Source organism: Pinus tabuliformis, chromosome 7, assembly GCF_031772625.1.
Source record: "Pinus tabuliformis cultivar Carrire ecotype Pingquan chromosome 7, CPIR1, whole genome shotgun sequence".
In the NCBI taxonomy this organism is placed as follows: Eukaryota; Viridiplantae; Streptophyta; class Pinopsida; order Pinales; family Pinaceae; genus Pinus; species Pinus tabuliformis.
Genome location: NC_142293.1, coordinates 281,644,352 through 281,667,221, shown reverse-complemented (window position 1 = coordinate 281,667,221; position 22,870 = coordinate 281,644,352). Strand labels below are relative to the sequence as shown.

The 22,870-nt window shown below is 36.9% G+C and overlaps 1 protein-coding gene across 1 annotated transcript in view; it reads left to right on the top strand.

Annotated features, from left to right (window-relative positions):
* The window catches only part of LOC149246967 (uncharacterized), a 226,977-nt gene extending 210,313 nt beyond the window's left edge, over positions 1-16,664 (top strand). Inside the window, exons 4-6 of the mRNA XM_089458069.1 lie at positions 13,574-13,677; positions 14,082-15,834; positions 16,027-16,664. Of these exons, the coding sequence (XP_089314195.1) occupies positions 13,574-13,677; positions 14,082-15,834; positions 16,027-16,526 (2,357 nt within the window). The 3' untranslated portion in view covers positions 16,527-16,664. The remainder of the gene's footprint in view (positions 1-13,573; positions 13,678-14,081; positions 15,835-16,026) is intronic.
* Positions 16,665-22,870: the final 6,206 nt, after the last annotated feature.

The following is a 22,870-nucleotide window of genomic DNA, read 5'->3' as shown; positions in this document are numbered from 1 at the left end:
TTACTGTACTATATCCATTATTATAACCTGTTACCTACTCTTTTATTATTACTATTATTGCACTAATCTTCTATTCACTTTACTCTTTTTTTTATTTTTATTTTGTTATTATTACTTTGTGTATAACTCATTATTCATTACCGCACTACCAATACCATCACAATATTACACAATCTATTGTGCACTACTCAATGTATAATCGGAAAGAGAGAACGAGCATGATTAAAGGTGACAACATATATTTCAAAACGCAACAGTTGTCCAATTTTCACAGATCTTTAAGTTATTTTGTCAAAGGAATATAACTTGGTTATTGAACTTATTCATTTTACAAACTTTATGAATTTGAGTCTCCCAAATATATATTTATAAAATACATATTTCATAAATATATGTATTTTATATAATAATATCAAGCTATCTTATATAAAATAATAAATACAATATTTATATAAAATAATATTATAATAACATCACTCTCGTATTAACATTGCAAATTACTCCCATATTATCATTGCTGAGATGTTGCAGGACTTGTAACGTTTCATGTTTGATTTTGATAAAAATAAAATTAAGTTGCAACATATCATAATGAATTATATTATCATACTTTATGAATAATAAATCTATTAGTCAGTTGATTAATTAATAAAAATTTACGATATTATTATTTTTTTTTCTAAATGTCACGCTGGTACAGAATTCAGAATTCTACCTTGGCTAATAATTCATCTTCCTTGGCAGCCGACAGATTCGACCCAGGCACCAAATTTATATGACCAAAGTTATAATACGCTCTCATTTTCATCGTTGCTATCAATAGATATGTATTCACACAACCAAAATTTATAATTGCCACAGGATGAGACAAAACACACCTCTGATAACTAACCCGAATTTTGAGTGAAACGAATTTTTTTTTTTTTTTTTAATCAAACCAATCAAAACTTGAGTCTATGATTCGAGGAAGCTTACCTCTTTCCTTTTTCTTTTGTACGTCACCCTTACCTTGGTTATCCACAGATTCTTCTGATACTAGTTAGGCATGTAAAAATTCTATTTTACCACTTTAGGTTGAGGTATTATAAGTTATCAACTAGGAAATCTCATTAGGTTGGTTTAGTCTGTCTTTCTAGATCTTATTAATCCGGGAACTGGATATCCCGTACTAAATTTCGAATTGACTTATTAATTTTCGATTTTTTTTTTTTAATTTTTTTTTTTTTTTTTGAACCTGGTTCTTAATATGATTCCATTTTTAACTACGTTGCAGAATTTGACAAAGCAAATATATATATTTTCGGTTATGTAGGGCCTGTAAGGTCCTGAAGGGTTTGAACTGAGCTCTGATACCAGATGTAAGGCTTTGAATCATTTAACCAGAGTGTAAAGCTTTAAAACATAATATGTGTTTTCTTCAAATCTGTTTACAACTTAAATGACTTATCCAACATTCATATAACTGAATTACTCAGTTTGGTATGGAGTACCTATCTGTATTCCGGCAGTTGATGATTCCTCAAACTGCTCTCGCTTCTGTTACCAAAAGACCAAAACCACCCAGCCAAACTGAGTATAAACTCGATACTCAGTCCAGTAAGCTTCTCAATTGAAGCAGACTGTTCCCCCGTCCCCAGAAATTTCAAAACAAGCAAGGCTCAATTGTTCCTAATGATAAACTCTGTGTACAAATTTTCCTCCTGTTTCTCCTCCCCCCTGTTTTCTGCTTCGGCCTCTCCTTATGTACTGTTCCTTGGTGGTGGTCGCTCTCTCCACCAGTGAGCCCACCGCTTCCTTTCTGCGTGACACCTCTTCTATGTACGTGAGTGTTATCTTTCTTTTAAAGATATATTGATGTGTGTTTTTGTTCTGATTAAAGATTTTATTTGTTTAATTAAAATGTCCTAAGTTCATACATAGGAACTTTATTTTGGTTTAATTTATCCTTTTAATAATTTATTAATATACTTTATTAAAATTCTGGGATAGATAATTATATAACCTTTTTTAAGAATTCACTTAATTTTTACATTTATTTCTTTTATAACCCTTTTACTTTATACTTTTTAACTTAATATCATTGGTAATTGCTCATTAATCATGATGCATTAAGTAATATGTGTGCTGATGGGTGAATGCGACTTTTCTATTTGAAGGAGTGTCAGGATATTTAATATTTTTAGTTAATTTAGAATATAGTTACTAGTGCAGTGCATGCGATACATGCATATGTAGCTATCATATGCATGCATCGTATGCATGCTAATATTCTTGTGCTCTCTATATTAAAGATGGGTCATTACAGTCAGCGTAGAGACTAGCAGCAGCCGGAACTCCAACAATGAGATGCATCATATTAAACACCAGTTCAGTAATTTGGGATGCTTTTCCATTGCTGATGCAGTAGCAACAACAATTGGAGAAGGTTCCAGTGCAAATGCAGTATTGGGAGTGGCAGTGCCAGCAACAACACGAATGCAGAATTGAGAGGGAGTTGCAGTACAGATGCAGTGTTGACAGTGGCAGGGTCAGCAGTAGTACATATGCAACATTTGCGCGGTAGTTGGTGGACAGGATGTCAGACATCAACAGCGTAGAAAGAGATGTTACAAAACAGAGTGATGCTTTAGCAGGATGCATTGCTAGAGCACATTCCTCGCTAAGTGGGAGTGTCGATTTCTGGTAGCATCAGATGTGCTCTAAGTCTCAAAATTTGCAGGGAGGCTTAGACACATGCATTCTCCAATACACAGAAATAGTTTTGGTGAATTCCACCCGGAGACAGTTTTATTAAAATAATTAATTATTTTTAATGGGTCCCTAAGTCTAAACTTAGGAAATTAAAATAATTAATGGGTATTAATCTAAACTGTGGGTGAAATTTGTAGAAGAAGATAAAAATCGAGTCCAAATGATCTGAGCCATTGATTAGAATCTAATCTGGGCTGTTGTTTCTCAACTGGAGGATTATAAGGAGGACATCAATGGGCACTTGGAGAACACATCGAGTGAAGATCAAAAGATCGATTTTCTGAAGCAGAGCAGTTGTCAGAAAGAATTTCGAAGTGATCTTTTGTAGTGAGGGGCAGGGATAGTTCCGATTGGAGATTTCTCTTGATCCGGGAATAATCAGCAGAGCAGACAGAGAGACATCTGGGAGAGGCAACGCAGAGCCAAAAGAGGTTGGTGCAGGGCCACGTAGAGGCAGCACAAAGCCTTTGAGGAGATCCGAAATTTGCTGGAGAGATCGATTTTTGTAGCTGGAAACTGGGGTGTGAGACTGGGAGAATAGAAGTCAGAATCTGAGAGGCAAATCGATTAGCTGGGAGGAGTGACGCAGACCCTAGACAATGTGACGCTGGGCTGACGCAGTGGCTACGCAGAGACAATGCAAAGGCAACCATGGGCTAGCCATTCAGTCGCTGGATCAACCAGGATCTCTAGTGATAATGTGAGGTAATCTCATTCATCTCTCTGTCAGTAATATTATTTGTATTGGATAGCCAACGGGGCATCCAGAGATTGTATTCAAGAAAACTATTGCATAATAATAAAACCCTCAGCTGCTGCACTTGTTTTCCCACATTGGGTTTTTCCAGGGACATTTGTCCAAAAGTAATTGTGTAAAAGTGTTGTGTATTTCTTTCTTGCTTCCGCATTTTATTTAAGTGGTGAAGGCCAGTGTATTCATTTCAGTGCTTACTGTAGGAAACAATAAATAATTTTGTTCAGTAATTAACAAATAGGAGAAACGTAATCAGTTGCTGCAGTAGAAATTTGGGGTTTCCATATTTTCACAGCTACTCCCTTTGTCATGGAAGAAAATTCTCCTGCCCTTGCTGCTCCCTCTACTAGTGAAGCATACCTTGTTCTTTGGCATGGTCCCCTCATAGAAGGCATACTGCTCCTAGGGACCTCTCGTCTTCGAGCATCTAGTTTGACAATCTCAACCCATGACATCCTCTTGGAAGGTTGCCCCTTCTACTCTATTTGTCTGTCTGCTCCCTCTAAACTAGAAGCTCTTCTGGTCATCTAGTGCGGTCTTGGATGCCCTATCAATTTGTACAATCCTCCCTTACGATCACCAATCATTCCTACTGAGTCTATGCTCGAGTCTGTTGATTTGGGTTAGCATTGGATGTGCTCTAGCCATGAAAATTGTTGGAGACGCTAAAGCACATGAGATCTCCAATACCTAGAAAGGGTTCGAGCAAATTCTAAACAGTTCAGAAGATGTTAAAATAATTAATATTTTTAATGGAGTCCCTAAGTTTAAACTTAGGGAAAATAAAATATTAATGTGTTTTAATATGAAACTGTGCTATAATGGTCCAAAAGACATGGATCAAGCCAGATTTAATCTTAGCCATTGATTAGGGACTTAATCTCGGCCGTTGATTTGTCAACGAGAAATGTATAAAAGGAGGCTTGAGGGTCACTTGGAGAGCACACCGAGTTGATCAAGATTTCGATTTTTTGGGGTAGGGTTTGCTAAGGAAGTTGAAAGAGTGATCAAAGTTGCAGCTGAGGGGCAGTGAATACATAAGCAGAGAGGCAGAGATAGTACTAGGAGGATCAACACAAAAGCTGGGAGAGAGGGACGTAGAGCCAGCCAGAGGTTCACGCACAGCCAGCCAAGGCTCACGCAGAGGCAGCCAGGATTTGCGCAGTGCCTTAGAGAGCCAGTGTGGGTGACGCAGAGGCTCTAAGGGCTGATGCAGTGCCTCTAGAGGCTGATGTAGGGCGAGCTAGGGTGACGCTGGGCAGATGCTGGGCCAGAAAGGGCTGACGCAGTCCCTAGAAGCTGACCCTGGGGTTTTTGTGGGCAGATTAGAGCTGGGCACTATTGGAGTGTTTATCTAGGGTTTCAACCAGAATATCTGCTTCCGAGTAGAGAGGTACTACTGCCGAGATTATTCTCTGTTGGGTGAGCCGGTTTTGGCACCCAGATTGTATTCAGAAACTGCATAATAATAAAATCCTCAAATAGCTGCACCGGTTTTCCTATAATGGGTTTTTTTGGGGATATTGGTCCAAAAACAACGATGTCACTTGTGTGCTTCTTTTGTTTCCTTCAGTTGATGATATGTAATGTGTTGAGCATGTACTTGTATTTATTTTCAGTATTTACATGGTAAATAACTTATTAATTAATCAGAACAAGTAGGCAAAAATAAATCAGAAAAGTACATGAAAGGTTTTTAACAGTTAGACTTAGAAATTCCAACAGAGTCCTTAGGCCATACAAGAACCTCACCATTTGGCAATTGGAGCAAAAGTAGCCTCTTAGTCCACTCCCTCTATTTGGGAGAACCCTTTTGCCACAAACCTCGCTTTGTACTTCTCGATGCTGTCATCTGCTGCATGAATCGTTGCCTTCGCAGCCTCCACAATGGACCTGTTATTCCTTTCTGTAAACCCCATTCAAGAGGCCATGGGAAAAAGGAAAAATCATAACCAAGCAATCATTTTATGATATCTAAAGCATACTAAATATAAGGACAAGAGGTTGACCAGAAAATCAAAGGAAAAAAATGATTCGAAGTTTTTATCTCTTGATCAAGGAAGAAATCGCTAAGGGTTGTAGGGAACTGTCAACTCCCTCTTGATCCCTTCCTCCTTGGAAAGAAACATTGAAGTCATTGGAAGTATACTCTCCTTCATTATTTGACCTCAAAACCTTGATCTTCTTCCCTGTCAAGTTTTCTACCTGAGCCCTAAACTCCTGGATCCTGTTGAAGACCTCATGCTTGGCCTTCATAAAAAAAATCATTAATGAATGTCAAAATAAGTATTCTTTCTGAAGTCCATTTGCAATCTCATCAAGTTTAGATTCCTTTGTGTTCTTTTGAGGTTGATGTTTGTCATCATCATCAACATCGACTGTTGATGCATGTTGCTTTTCCTTCTGATTCTTCTAAAGGACACTGAGAGGCATAGTGTCCAAAATCATGACAATTGAAGCACCTAATCTTTGACATATCTTTCTTCTTTTGTTCCTGAGTTGGAGAGGGTATTCTACCTGTATTCTTCTTATAAAGCCTTCCAAAATTTCTTCTTCCTTTTCCTTTCCTTGCATGAGTTATAAGAGCTTGAGTTTCTTCATCCTAAGGTCTCTACAAGTTGTCCTTGGACAACAATCTGGCCTCCTCTTGGAAACAATCAATCCATAGCTTATCAAACTTGGGCAACTTTTCTCGTGCACAAATTCCTTGAACAAATGGCTCTGATGAGGAAGGAAATCCATTGAGAGTCATTGTAACAAGCTTAGTGTCATCAATGGTATCTCCAATGGCTCTAAGTTCATCTCTCAACTGGGAGACCCTCATAAGGTAAGAGACAACAAAATATGATCTAGACATCATGACACTATGAAGTTGATACCTCAAGGTTAGTTTCTTGCTAGTGTTGTCACTCTGGAACAACTCCACCAAAGCGTCATGCACATCTTTGGCAGTTTTCAACTCAGCAACATGTGAAATCCAATGATCCTTTTTGGAATCTATCAAGATTCTCTTAGCCTTGACTTCATTCCTCTTATACTTGGCTTTCTCCTCAGCGCCCTCTAGCTCTGTAATGACCATAGTTTTAAAAACCGGCCACAAAAACCGGTAACCGGTCTAACCGGCCGGTTGGAGGCCTGGCCGGTCCGAACCGGCCTAACAAACCCGGTTTATTACCTTATGTGCCCAAAAACAGGCCCTAACCGGTCAAAACCGGCCGGTTTAGGGCGGAACCGGCCGGTTTGTAGCAAACCGGCCGGTTCCGTCCTAAACCGGCCGGTTTATGGACAGTTTGGTTTTGAATCTGTATGCAGGCTATTGAAGGCATTCCTGAGGCTGAATCAAACCTTAATCTGCGCAACAGTATGTAGACAAGGCTAAAGTCCGAGCTGAGGCATTCCTTGATTAGCTTACTAATTATCCTTGGTTCGAGTTTAACCTGAAACTTCTTTCACATAAGATCTGGAGAAAGGTTTGATTGTTTGTCATTGATTTTGCCGTTGATCTGAAGCTTGTGATCAGACCTAGATCAAGCTCACTTCAAGCCTCCACACCAGTTGCAAATTCTCTGAAATGTTTGCAGTGAATCAAGATCAAACAATGGTTAATTTTTGCAAGGAACAACAGTACATTGTGGTGGATTGTCCTTGTTAGACATATTCAGTCCTTTCTAGAAACTAAACTGAAGCAAAATTCCGTGGCATCATTGAAGAAGAATTTGTGATCCTTGAAGTTTGAGGTACAATACTCCTGAGATCATTTAAAAATCATATTGAAATTGTACTTGTGGGTGAGGTCATGAAGTGCAACATTGATGAATCCTCTGGATGTTTTGACAAGCCCAAACTTGTGACCAAAAAGCTGCAGCAAATTCCCTTCAGATCTGTGATATAAATAGTTGGTCACTGTAGGACAAGTTCCTTGATCAGATTCACCTCTAGGAGTGAAGTAGAAGGGCATATGTATCAGCGTTGATAATCAATATTGATTGATATCTTCAGGATACTTTCATCAGTAACATCTATGATTCCAGCAATGGTCTGAGTCTAAACATCAAGCTAATTTTCTATCTATGATCCTTGGCTGGTAGTTAACATGACTAAGTATGCAGAGTTTCTAATATTGCAAGGGTTTGTGTATTAACCTTCATTGATGCCATATTACTGTGCCAGCCATTTATGGATGTTAGCTAAGATGATCACAGTGACATGTATTATTGAGTTTATTGGCAAGCTTGTTAAGACATAATATGCTCGTTAGATTCTAATGATGATGTTGAATTGATGGGCTAGTTGTTACACTGCTTGATGTTATTAATGAGTAGAAGTTTCTTATTGTTGAATACCTAATCACTGTCAAGAATCTACTAGGGTTTTCATATGTTGATCAGATTTGAAGTCTATGGCAATGGAAATATCATCTCATTGATCAAAGTTGCAAGATACGACTAAGACTGCTAAGCTGGGTTGATCGTGTGGTTGGACAAAGTGCAGCTGAGGCCTGCAACTAAGTTTTGACAGTGACATACAATTGTTGGGAAAAGACAGAGTTTGTTGATGGTCTGTATCAGTCTCCAGTGTGTGTTTGTTTGGCTTAGTGCACATGATGATATGTACCTTCAGCAGAACTATTGAGGTGCTAGGGTTTCATGCTTGATGTTGTTGTAGCAGAGTTATAGTTGAGCTGTTGGTATATAAATGAGCAAACTTTGCATATTTTGTCTCTATTGGCTTGGAATCATGGTTTTACATCTTAAAAATAGTTTTGTTTCATTAAAAATTAATTATTTAATGTATTTTTTAAAAACCGGTTCGTTTAGACCAAACCAGTCCCGGTTAGACCGGTTCCGGTCGGTAAACCGGTTCATTAGGTGGACCGGTCCGGTCACCGGTTCCGGTTTTAAAAACACTGGTAATGACTTCCTTCGCATGATCTTGAAGGTCATTTTCTTCCAAGATAAGAAGTATCCTGGTCTTCCATGATTTGAAATTAGTAGCATCATCCAACCTATCTTCTACTCTAAGACTTGGCACTATTTTAACAATAGATCCAATCAATCTGCTGATTACTGTCTGTTAGGCTTACTTCAATGGCTGCTTATTCAACAAAGCTTTGATACCATGTTGAATTTCTAAAGCAAGTACAATAGAATACAATTTTCCGCCAGATAATTATTTCCCAATCATTTTTCACACAACATTTTATGACACTGCTATCATTGAATAATTACACTAAGAAAATCTCAACAGTAAATGCAGCGAAGATAGTAAAGATCATAGAAATACAATCATGCACAATAGAGACAATAATTTTACCTTGGGAAACCCAACCATGGGAGAAAACCCAACAACTTTTCTTGGGAGAAATTATTCTTCAGCAAGGTTTACAAATCAGCAGTTTGTCTAGAAATCTGTGCCAATATCTAAGTCAAAATACCAGTCAAACTTGTTCAAATTCAGCAGCTGATCAAAACCAGACAAAAGTCTGATTCGGTCAAACCTTTAGCCTGCGGTCAAATTTGGCCCTGCTGTCTGATTCGGTCAACACCTTCCAGTCAAATCTGGTCAAATCACTGTGGTCAAGTTCAGTTAAATTGTTTCTGTCAGACTTGGTTGATTTCTCACACGTTTGGCCTCGAGAATGCTGGTCAAACTTGGTGATATAGAGAGAAAAAGACTTGATGTTCATTGGTCTCCTAATGAAGCATCTTAATATCTTATTTATACACATCCAGGGGGAATGACAACCCAGGGGACACATCCCTTCACTGGCTGGTGGACTTGACCTCTCCTGGGCCGACTTGAAGATCCTCTAGTCATGCGGGAATACCTCCCAATGGACCTCATAGTTTTAAAAATCGGTAACCGGTCTAACCGGCCGGTTGGAGGCCTGGCCGGTCCGAACCGGCCTAGCAAACCCGGTTTATTACCTTATGTGCCCAAAAACAGGCCCTAACCGGTCAAAACCGGCCGGTTTAGGGCGGAACCGGCCGGTTTATGGACAGTTTGGTTTTGAATCTGTATGCAGGCTATTGAAGGCATTCCTGAGGCTGAATCAAACCTTAATCTGCGCAACAGTATGTAGACAAGGCTAAAGTCCGAGCTGAGGCATTCCTTGATTAGCTTACTAATTATCCTTGGTTCGAGTTTAACCTGAAACTTCTTTCACATAAGATCTGGAGAAAGGTTTGATTGTTTGTCATTGATTTTGCCGTTGATTTGAAGCTTGTGATCAGACCTAGATCAAGCTCACTTCAAGCCTCCACACCAGTTGCAAATTCTCTGAAATGTTTGCAGTGAATCAAGATCAAACAATGGTTAATTTTTGCAAGGAACAACAGTACATTGTGGTGGATTGTCCTTGTTAGACATATTCAGTCCTTTCTAGAAACTAAACTGAAGCAAAATTCTGTGGCATCATTGAAGAAGAATTTGTGATCCTTGAAGTTTGAGGTACAATACTCCTAAGATCATTTAAAAATCATATTGAAATTGTACTTGTGGGTGAGGTCATGAAGTGCAACATTGATGAATCCTCTGGATGTTTTGACAAGCCCAAACTTGTGACCAAAAAGCTGCAGCAAATTCCCTTCAGATCTGTGATATAAATAGTTGGTCACTGTAGGACAAGTTCCTTGATCAGATTCACCTCTAGGAGTGAAGTAGAAGGGCATATGTATCAGCATTGATAATCAATATTGATTGATATCTTCAGGATACTTTCATTAGTAACATCTATGATTCCAGCAATGGTCTGAGTCTAAACATCAAGCTAATTTTCTATCTATGATCCTTGGCTGGTAGTTAACATGACTAAGTATGCAGAGTTTCTAATATTGCAAGGGTTTGTGTATTAACCTTCATTGATGCCATATTACTGTGCCAGCCATTTATGGATGTTAGCTAAGATGATCACAGTGACATGTATTATTGAGTTTATTGGCAAGCTTGTTAAGACATAATATGCTCGTTAGATTCTAATGATGATGTTGAATTGATGGGCTAGTTGTTACACTGCTTGATGTTATTAATGAGTAGAAGTTTCTTATTGTTGAATACCTAATCACTGTCAAGAATCTACTAGGGTTTTCATATGTTGATCAGATTTGAAGTCTATGGCAATGGAAATATCATCTCATTGATCAAAGTTGCAAGATACGACTAAGACTGCTAAGCTGGGTTGATCGTGTGGTTGGACAAAGTGCAGCTGAGGCCTGCAACTAAGTTTTGACAGTGACATACAATTGTTGGGAAAAGACAGAGTTTGTTGATGGTCTGTATCAGTCTCCAGTGTGTGTTTGTTTGGCTTAGTGCACATGATGATATGTACCTTCAGCAGAACTATTGAGGTGCTAGGGTTTCATGCTTGATGTTGTTGTAGCAGAGTTATAGTTGAGCTGTTGGTATATAAATGAGCAAACTTTGCATATTTTGTCTCTATTGGCTTGGAATCATGGTTTTACATCTTAAAAATAGTTTTGTTTCATTAAAAATTAATTATTTAATGTATTTTTTAAAAACCGGTTCGTTTAGACCAAACCAGTCCCGGTTAGACCGGTTCCGGTCGGTAAACCGGTTCATTAGGTGGACCGGTCCGGTCACCGGTTCCGGTTTTAAAAACACTGCCAATGGTACACAAAAATCAACAAGTTGTGTTAGCCATAAAGATGTATTGATCAATGCAACTCAACACTGAAAATGATGCAAGTCGATTTAGAATTATGCAATGAAACTCAACAAACTTGCTTCTAAGAAACAAATGACCAAATTCCAAATTTGTTTAAGAGATATTACATGCAGAAATTTCAGATTAGAAATAAATCTATTAACAACCCTTTTCCAAGATATAAACAGTAATAAATTTATGCCTTATACTAGCAAATTGATCTAGATGTAAACTATGAAGAAAGTATATTTGTTTTTAAAGTATGCAAGCTGATCTATAAATTTGATTCAAAGTATTTCTTTACGATGAGGAGATTAGGGCCAATGACTCAATAGTCTCCTGTCTAATCACGATGAAAATAAATACCAAGACCCTACAAGAAGGCGGCTTAAAAGGAGCACCTTCACTAACAAAATCAACTATAGTTTGATAAATGTAGTCAAAACCCTTGCTAGGGTTCTTAATGGATAGACAAAGCAAGGAATGGATTGCTTATCAAAATAAAAAAAGGAAGAAGGAGAGAAATTACCCCAAAACGCCTTCCTTCCAAGTGTTACACTTTACCCTTCAAAGGATCAATCTTGTTAGTTTTGTAGAAGACTTGAAAATTCACTATCAATCTTTCTGTGCCAAATAGCAAGCGAGGACTTCAAGAATTGACACCAAATAGTTATGCATCCCACAAAGAAAAAATCCCTTACATATCACATATGCTCCAAGAAAGATATGTCAATAAGCTCCGAACAAGGGAAGTTCCAAAAATCCAAGCTTCCAAAGCTCTTTGTGATGAAAATCACAAAGGGTAGTGAAAAAATTCACTAGTATAAGCCTCATGCAAAATGATGGGTAACAGGAATAAAACCAGATTCATTCTCATTTGGGTTCAGATTCAACCGATAGAAAGTCTTGAAGTGGGTTTCTTTCTTGAGAAGAATCCTGCCCTCAATACTTGTTCTTTTTGCTGCACTGTGATCAGAAAACAAAGGATTCAAGTGCAATCTCCCATGCCCTGGATGGGACCCAAGCACAGAAATAGGTGGAGAGAAGGCAGATCCTGGCAACAACATGCCTCCCTGCGGATTCCCACCAGTCTTTGGGCTTTTGGGGATCCCTTCATTCCAGCTCATCCACATGCCATCCTGTTTTCTTTCTTACCTTCCATTTACAGTGTCATGAAATGCAATCTGACCTTCAACTAGAGTCTCCTTATTTGTTGGAAAGTCTTTTTGACACTTCTAGTTGCCTATCAACCTGGAGCCTTGTCTCTTTGCCTTCTTACCGCTTATCTCCTCAGACTATTTGCAGACAATTTGTGACCTTGCCAATCTCCTTTGACAGTTGCTCTTTTGTTGTGACCGTGGAGTCCTGAAATTTTCTGCTTCCAGGTTATTATTTTTAAAATGCATGGTTAATCTTTAATATTCACACTAAAATTGATCTACTTGCTCTCAAACTAAATACCCTTCAGACATTTACTGTTAGAAATAGCTTCTTGCTAAATATTTAGTTACTTCCTGTTAAAGCTTCTGATCATGTCAAAAGCACCTTGATGCTTTTACAGATCAACAAGAAGCCTTCAAAATTTTTATCAGCATGCACTCCTCATTTGATAACTCACTAAAACCTTTGGATTAACTTTGACTTGGCCTATTTAAATCAAAATGGAAGATCTAATTTACTAATTTCAGAGAACATTCTATTTTTATCCCAAAAAAATTGGAAAATTACAACATCAGCAGAATGGCCTAATTTATCCTTGCTTATTTTCCAGTTTCACACAAACTGGGAGTGCAGATTGTTCCTTGGTAATTGTGTTCTGGTGGGCTATGTATATTTTTCACATATTTTTATCAATTTAAAGAAACAGTAACCTTGATCCCCTAATATTGTTCAATGGATGACTCATGAGGACTAGTGTAGTTTTTATTCTGAGACATTATGGGTTTTTAATATGTTGGTCCTGTTGTAGGATCGTGATTTTACAACATTTATGGAATATTCAGAATAATCAGCAATGCATATTCTTGATAATACAACCAGCATCCAGGAAAGATGAAAGAACCTTTCAATCAGAACACAGTACTAGATTATGTTTGATTATCGCTGGAGTTCCTTCTGCGCTTCCATTATTATATATATCTCAATTCTCTACAGATAGTGATTCATCAAACTCTCCATAATTGGCATTAGGTGATACATACATATATTTTCCCTTTTGCGGTGTCATGTGTTAAAATGCATATACCCATAATTGCATTTACAGGTGTCTTTGCACTGATAATAAAAGGTTATTTTTATTTTGTGTATCAATTCAGCTTTTCTTCTCTTGGAAGGTTTATTTCTTCAGTCATCCTATTATTGCAGTCAATACATGTAACACAAATCTTGTTTTCAAACTCTTACAGGTAATGCCATTGCCGGAGCTGAAGGAGATGTTAAACAAGATATATCAGAAGTGCCTGTGTCACAAGGACGGAAAAGGAAGAGACCATTCAGGCAGAAGTCAAAGGTTTTCTTTAGTTGTACATCCTTTTGATTTCCAGCATTTCTTTTTACATTTGATGTTGTGATACTTTCTCGCATAACCTGTTGTCTTGTTAGGAAATATATTGGTAGGTTAGTGGCCATGTTAACCAGTTTAAGCCTTGTGATGTGAAAATTTGATGTGAAATTTAAGACAGAATATTTCTCATATTGACTAGCAGTGATTGGCATTTGGCAGCTCCTGACAGTCTACAACTAGCCGTTGTATGTTTGATGTTTAGATTTAGACCTAAAAGGAAACCACATTATAGGCAGTATTTATCCGAGGCTTGATGAGAGCACAAGCAGTATCTTAAGCTTTGATGATGTTATTTATTACGTTGTGGGGTGCTTCTATTCGAAACTCACTATCATCATGTGATGTCGCAGGTTTGCAAATTTTGTGGTCCACTGGAACATGCAGGGCATCATGTGGCAGGACACCATGGGAAAGGACATCATGCCAGACATTGTGTATATGGATCAATTGTTAAGCAGAAAGACAGTGTGAACAATAATTCCAATCCTCAAATTCGTGATGGTGAGAAGATTTCAAGTAGTTTGTTTGAGGCAAATGGTAGAAAGGACAGTCAATCTGTTGCAAAGCATGCAGCATGTCTTGATGAGGCAGCAAAGGTCTTACAAAAGTTTTTGATAGAGGCAGGTGAGCTGAAGGAAAACAGTGAAGTCCAGGTTGATGAGTTGTGCAAAACTTTACTGTGTCGGTCATTTACAAGAGAGAGCGTTAAGGCATTCCCCAAAAATGTCCTTCACGCTCTTGTCTTACTTGTGAGAAATGAAGAAGCACCGTTAGCACTGGGAAGGAGGGAACTTATTAGACTTTGTACCAAATGGTATTGCAAATACAAGCACTTCTGGTGCTTGCTGGAAGAGCATCGGATTCGCTTTGTTGTTGAAAAGTTTGTAAGTGATACTAGTGTACTTGATCAATCTCTCACAGGCCAAAGCAAATCAGAAGCTCGAAAAGATTTATGTGCAGTTGGTCCATCTGTTGGAGGTCAGTATGCTGATAACCACGCCAATGTTCATTTGGTACCTAAAACGAGCCCTAAACTTAAAGTTGCTGGCATCACAGAATCTTTGAACATTGTTGGACAATGTGAAGGTTCATGTTACAGGAATATGCCTTGTAAAGAGTGCAGGGACTATCTGACAATTAAAGATGCGTTAACTTCTTTTGTTGGCAATGAGTTAGGAAAACAAAAAGGGCTTGAAAGACAAGTTGCTATCAGCATTGACTCTCCTAAGATGGGAGGGTGTCTTATACCTCATTCAAGTACGATGGTAGCAGAAAAGCAGAATGCTGAATTATTGTTTTGGACTCCTGATATGGAAAGAGTATCTGAAGAGAAATTTCTTGCCAACATAAGTGAAAGGAGGCATTCTTGTGGAAATATGTACAATGAAGCAGATAGAAAATACAAGGATCTTTCAAATCATGAATCAGTGGGTATACTTGATCAAACAGTTACAGACACAACAGTTACTCCTCAGCATGTTAACAATGGTGATCTGGTTGATCTAAAACTTAGTGTTGATATTGGAGATTGTGAACAAGGTAGGGGTAATTGCTTGGACAATGAATGCCTCGATGACATTAAGGATAACAACAGTGTAAAACGCAGGGTGGCAGTGGCAACTGGCCCTTGTAATTGCAAATCTTGTTCTTTAAATATGAATTTTTGTCCAGGTTGCATGTGCTATATCTGTAATGTATCTATTCAGCCAAATGAAACATGGAACTATATAAAGTGTTCCTGTTATCATATTTTCCATTTAGAATGTACCATTAAAGAAAAAATTGGAGGAGTTGTAAAGGAGCGAAACATTGATTGTGAATTTTTGTGCCCTGTTTGTTCCATAAAGTGTGATCTATTTCCTTTTTGGAAGGAAAGATTGGAAAATGCATCTGACACAGAATCCAGAGATACTCTGCAGAAACATCTCAAATCTGCAATCATTGTCATGGATGGTACAGAGAGAAAAAGGTTAAAGGCCTTGCATCGCAAGGTTCTAAAAGCACATGAATCATTAGAGCAAAGCACATGCTCTGATTTGCGGCAGTTGTTGGTTTCTATTTTAGAAGATAAGATGACACAGAAGATGTCAAAGAGTATTAATGGTAACTTAGTTTCATTAGTTTATCTAGATTTTTTGTATGCTGTTTTCTATGATGGGGTCCATGAGCATAAGTTCAATTGTAGTCAGTTTGTTTTACTTAATAGGGCAACATTATGAACTTGAGTCTTTCTAGATGACTATTAGAAGTGATGCTCAAAATCTGTATTAATTGAACTGTACTTTGGTGATTCAGGCTTCTTAGAAAAAGAGCTACAGATTAAGGAAATTGAGTTGGTTGAGGGACTACAGTTTGTTAAAGTCAGTCAGGAGGTTGCAGACAGAGATTTAGAAATCTACAAAAAAGCTCAAGATTTTGTGGTTACTCAGAAAGAACTTCTAGCTCAAGCTCAGGAAAATGTGAAAAAGGCAGAAGCAAAGATGCAATTGGCATATAAAGAAAGTAAATGCTCTGCCAAAGTTGCACGAAAAGCTATAAATAGGCTGGAACTGCTTAAAATGCACTATAAACCACAGCCAGAAACAAAAGATCAAGTTGAAGTTCAGCGGAAATTGTATGAACAGGAGGTCTCAGAGTTAAGAAGAATTCAAAGATTGATGGGAAATATTAATTGCTGCTGTGAAGAGTCGTTGCCAGAGCTCAATTCATTATTAGAGACTATGAAACAGCAGAGGCAGAGAGTTGAAACTGCTTTAAGAAAGATGAAAGACATGGCTTCACTTTGTGATTCTTGATGGCATTGCTTCTGCTTTGCTATATAGTATGCCATTGATGAAAAGTTTTTTCATCAACCATTCTTTTGAAATATAGATCTACTAGACCGTAATCATTTTGGTATGCAATGACAGTACTAATAGCAGCTCCAAAATCTATATGCAATTCCTGTACATTAATCTAATGCTTGGTTTCAAGATCTCTAGTTAAACTCTGAGCTTGCTATTATGCTGTACATAATAACGTTCTGATCAATCAATAGATGCCAGTGAACATGTCAAAATCTCATCTCCTCTATTACAATATTTCTCTACTTAAGATCACAATCACTAGTTGCGGGGCATAATGTCAAAATCTTGTTTATACATTTTTTTCAGTACTGTGCCTGACACAATGTTTAAAAAAATAAATATAAGATGCCATGTTATATAACTCTCTGTTATTCTGTTGAATTCATAACAACCTAAAGGGCCTGAATATGAAAATAAATATCAGAGAGAACATCCTTGGTGCATTATTTATTTTAATTTGGGATACCAGCTCATTGACAATATCAATGGTTGTGTTTTTTCATGGAAATGACATTCACTGCGAATGGCTGACCAGAGTGACTAATTAGGCACATATATCCTGGGCATGCATATTATTAGGATCATGCTAACAACTAGTGCACAGGATGGACTTGGTCCTCTTGTTCTAGGCTATCATTGGTGGTGGCCATGCCTTTACAACATCAAACCTTGTTAAGTGTTAAAAAACGTGGCCACTAAATGAAGTAGTTTCACACCATAAATCAAGGTTAATACTGATGGACTTTCTGGCGCGTTGTAGTAGCTTTGGAACACCTTTAGCTAGGTGTCAAAGTTATGGTGATGTATGGTGTGGTCCCATTGAAATGGTTTGGCCTTGCCTTGATGGAAGATGGGGTCCATGTCACCATGTGAAGGACCCAAATGCACCCACCTGGTCTCTTCAAAGTTTGCTAGTGTTTTGGGGGGTTTAAGCCCTCAGGGTTGGCACCCTCAAGAAATTTGGCAGCAACGTTTAAAGGTACATCAGGGTGTCTTTCATGTTCGATGTTCTCTTTTCCCTCCGCATATTTTGTAGATGTTGATCCACCTTCTCCCCCGTAACTAGGCAATCCTTAAATCTGCAGGCATGGTGACTTTTTATTTTCTTTCATAAATAAATGTTGCTTCCTTTAAGAAGTTGTCTCTAACAGTAGTGATTTCATCTCCAGTACCATTGTCTTCCACTCCCATGAGCACTGTAACAGTCCTTGCCTAGGTAACAACATTCAAAGAGTCCTTAGCTCCAGTTATCTTTGTTGCTATGAGCCTTTCCAGTCATTGTCTGAGATAGCTGCAATGAAACATTCTCCAACGCCAATATTTTCTCAAATTGCTCTAAGGGGTCATCTACCACGGCCAACTAAGAAGCTTTTTTCGATTAGCTTTTAGTCTCTTGCAACACTTTCAACTATAAGCAGATCATGACTGATGGGCACCTAGTTCAGATATCCAAGTAAATTCCCATTGGGTCAGTTCCCACTACATGTTTTCATCCTACAAAGGCTCCCTTTGCTTTACAATTCCAGGGTAGTTCCACTTCTCCTTTTCAGAACATCAATTGAGGCCTTACCTCAACCAATCTAGAGTACTCTCTAATGGATCTACATGTTTTCATCCTACAAAGGCTCCCTTTGCTTTACAATTCCAGGGTAGTTCTACTTCTCCTTTTCAGAATATCAATTGAGGCCTTACCTCAACCAATCTCGAGTACTCTCTAATGGATCTACATGTTTAAGGAATTATGTTTCTGCAGGAAAGATTCATCAGCATCATATAAATCATGTATATTTCATACAAAACTAGGAAGGAAGATTCCGACTTCGTATTAACAATCTAGGCTTGCATCAGAATCAAAAATAGCAAGAGAACATAGCAACTAATGCATACAACCCTCAGGAGGTGGTGATTAATGAAGGATCCGGGAACCTTACAAGTACTTCTGATCGAAATAATAAGCATAACCCTCACGATGACAAGATAAGTCTTATTTGGTAAATGTTAGACTACCTCCAAATAGGCTTGTGGCATTTTTAAAAACCCCACAAATTAATTAAAAATACACCCATCAATCAAGCAGCTAGTTTCAAGCCTTAGAGCAATCTTCATGGTTGATTACAAGGTTACAATACACCAACAATGACAGTAGCAATGACTAGCACCTCAATAATTTTAAGACATTGGATTAGTAGGGAAATTTGCTTGTTTATTTTGTTTCGTACCTTTTAGTGTGAGGTTAAAGAAGACCTATTTTAAAGCTTATTTATTATTGCAAAAGTGATGATGATGATGCTGCTTACCGACCCGTAAGAGAAAGTTTATTAGAAAAATAAAGGGAGCCTTGCGAAGTATTCATCAAGTGACATTTTTATATTTAAACATGTTGAGATGAAATTATCAAGTTCGTTGAATGATTTTTGTGGGTGAGAAGGTAAATGATTTTTTAGTTGAGGAGGTATTGAAGAGTAGTGACGTAATGAAATTGAGTAAGATTTTATGTTATTATTATATCTGTTGAAAGTAATTTATTGTAATTAGTTTGTCAAATTAATGTTTTACTTTCAATTAATTTTCAATTTTATAAACAGGTTTTATCAAGTTTTTAAAATTTTTAATAATATTAAATTGAATATTTTAGATATTTTTTTTAAAGCTTGGTAGGACTCTCCGATTTTCAAGTTTTACATGTCCATTATTCACCGCGCTATGGGGGGAGGGTAGCACAAGATTCGAACCCAAGATCTCCAGTTCGGTGAGACTTCATTCCACGGCCATCGCCATTTGAGCTACCCCAGGGGGACTTTAGATATTTTATTATTATTATTAGTTCTTTTTAAATTAAAATTAAAATTAAATTTTTCTGATTGTCTAATATTAACGAAATGACTAATTTTATGTGGTTTTAAATAGATTTGTCAAAAATAAAATTTATTTAAAAAATAAAAATAAAAAAATTCTCCACAGCAACCAAGTGTCATAAAAGTTGATTAATATAACACATGTCAAATCTTGCTATTTATGAATTATTTAATTCTCTATTAACGAGGGACTTAGTTGTCGATTTGTCAAATTTGTGATTTATACTCTTGCAATACTATTTGTACTTGTGATTGTTTTGGTTTTTTGTCAACGTTACCCAAAATCTAAAGAGCAAACAACCTTTACCAACTCCCAAGTACAATCATAGCATTGGCAGTTGGCTCGATCTTGCATATTGCAAATGAAATCACTATTCATTTTTAGAAAATCTCAATGCATTAAGTAACCCTTGCTTACGTTGAAGTCATGCCTTTGTAGAGGATCCTCAAATACATAAATATCACTGCTCTCATTCTTCCATGAGTGAAATCATGTGGTACATTGCACTCCATCAACATGACCTTATAAAAACATATGATTATAAACTCTCATATTATAATAAATTTGGTCAAATCTATCACATGTATTTAATGTCACATGTAGAGAGATAGATTATCTTCATTTATAATTTAGTGGTAAAAATAATATTAATAATAATTATAATTGAATATTATCTATTATATTGATTCTATATACATTTTATTTAGATATATTTTGATTTATATATTTGTTATTTCAATTTAGATTAAATGATTAGAACAAACAGTGTTATTTTTCTTACCCAAGTTTAATATCCTATACATGTTATTTGAATTTAAATTAATTGATTAGAAAAATACTTTTATTCTTTTCACGGAAGTTTAATAATGTTGAATTTATAATAAATAATTTTTATAATAATTTAAATTTTTGTTATTTAAAATTTTAAAAAATATATGCCATTATATTTATATATATATATATCATTCTTTATATATATATAAAATAAAATAAAAAATATTTTTTTGTTTGTTAAAAGTAGTTTGCTAGTAAAGAGTTTGTTGGAAATACTAAGAGGGATGAATCAATATTTTTAGCAATTAGCATTAGTTAATCTTTTGCAGTATTATTATTATTCAATATCAAATATAAAAACCAATAAACAATACCATACAACAATGCATGAAGATAGAAACCGTAGACACAAGATTTTTAGGTGGAAAACCCCCTTTGGGTAAAACCACCGAACACTTCTTAGTAATTGACTTCTCTTTCAAAAAAAATAATTGCATCAATTTTTTAGCTCCAAATGAAAGAGGCTCCAACCCCTTGATTTACAGGCTCCAACCTGTAGGATGCTCCAACACCCTATTTTACCAACTGCAAATGGTAGGATGCTCCAATGCCCTAGATCTCAGGTTCCAACCTGACGAATGCTCTAACACCGTATATAATACCAGTTGCAACTAGATGGATGCTCCAACGCCCTGTGCTTTATCAACTCCAACTGAAAGGGCGCTCCAATGCCTTGTTGTAGGCTACAACCTGCCCTAGCACCACTTTGCCACCCTAAAGTGTTCTTATGCTCCAACCTGAAGCTGACTCCAATCACTTGTCTTGCACCACCTTACCACCCTGACGAGTCGACGAACCATGTTTCACAATTTTCAGACTAGATCCCCCTGTGCTCTGAATCAATATAAGACTGATGTATAGAAGGTAACCCTATGCTGCTCAATGTGAATATCTTACACAACACTGCAACACTGTTCCAACTGACCACTGACCACTACACAACACTGTTCCAACACTACTCAAATTGATCACTGCATGTTACTGCTCAAACATACCACTCCTCATCATTGACCACTGCTCAAACATGTCATATCACTACATATCAAACCCTGCCTATCAACGCTGCCAAATTAACCAACAACTGCACAACATGACCACTACTCATCACTATACAAATTGCTACCATATGAATATGCAATCAATAGCTCATGAAGCAGTCAATTCATATCATTGTACGAAACTGCTTATATTGCTGCAAGTGCCAGGCACAAATGTCTGATGATGGCACAATCCTATATGCCTCAGGTCATCCCTATGACCTGCTTCTAATGCTCTCAAACACTACCCAAGTAGGGCTACTAGCATATGTCTTATCATTGATGTTGCTGATCACTAGTCATACACTGTTGTCCATGTCTCATGTCAATAAGTTGTACAACAAGGTTATTATCATTTTCAAGAGTCATGCCCATGTGTGTTAAGTCTATGTGCCAAATCACTAAACATGTCAAGTCACTAACAGGTATATAAGTCAATATCAAGTCAAAGTCAAGGTGTTAACTCATTGTAGATCAAGTCAACATACTATATCACTATAATAGTTCTATCAATAAGGTAGCTCTTATCACTGTAGTCAACAAGGTTCCTCAAGGTCACTGTATGTCATAGATTGTCCCCTCAAATTATTGCCAAATGTCCCTTTAAGATATTATTGTTAAGCCAAGATATAATGCTACCAAGGGTTACTTATCAAATGAGTGCCATCAATTATGAGATTGTTGTAATATAGGCTTCATATATATATCACTGTAGTTCACTGTCAAGTCATTTAAACCATGTATATCATGTCTAGTTTATATGTCAAGTCACCACTATCTCAAAAGATATTGCTCACTGACTAATTACAATAATGAATAAGACCTATACTGTTGTAGCAATCCAAGTTATACAATGTAATCCTAAAATATTATTACTATCATAAGGTCACTGGTTATATCACTTATACTTATGCTCGATAGTTTACCAATGAATGCCTTACCATAGGGTTGAAAAGGTTATAGTCACTAGGCCTCAAACTAGATTTGTAATAACCATTAAAACTTGAGTAACACCCAAAACAAGATACATCAATATCTGAGTTGTGTTAGTTCTTAGGGCTTGTCAAATGATTAGGGTGAAACTCCTATACATACCTTGTTCTCTATCTGTAGATGTTAATGAATCACATACTATTGTTCCAAGGGACCTCCAACACATTATATGACTGTGTATTGTGTAGATGAACCAAACTTCCTTCAATAGTCTAGATTAAGAGATTTGCAAGACAAGATTCTTAACATATTCAATGTATAGACTTGGACTGATGCTTTAGTAGTCTTCTTGTAAGATTGGTTTGACTTTATGTGATGTTGTTACACTCTTATACATTAATATATGCTGCAGTGTAATATCTTAACACACTTATGTTGTTTTGCCGCTAGAATATCTATATGTTTTGTATTATGGCATGATGATAATTTGTCACTATACTTTGGTTCAAAATTGAAATGAGAGGTCAATGATTGACTTAGTGCATTTGGTACTAGAAGTTGTTCACTGATACTTAATGAGGTTACTTCCACTTTTTTATGGTGAGAGCGGATGTCATATATTGACAATGTGAT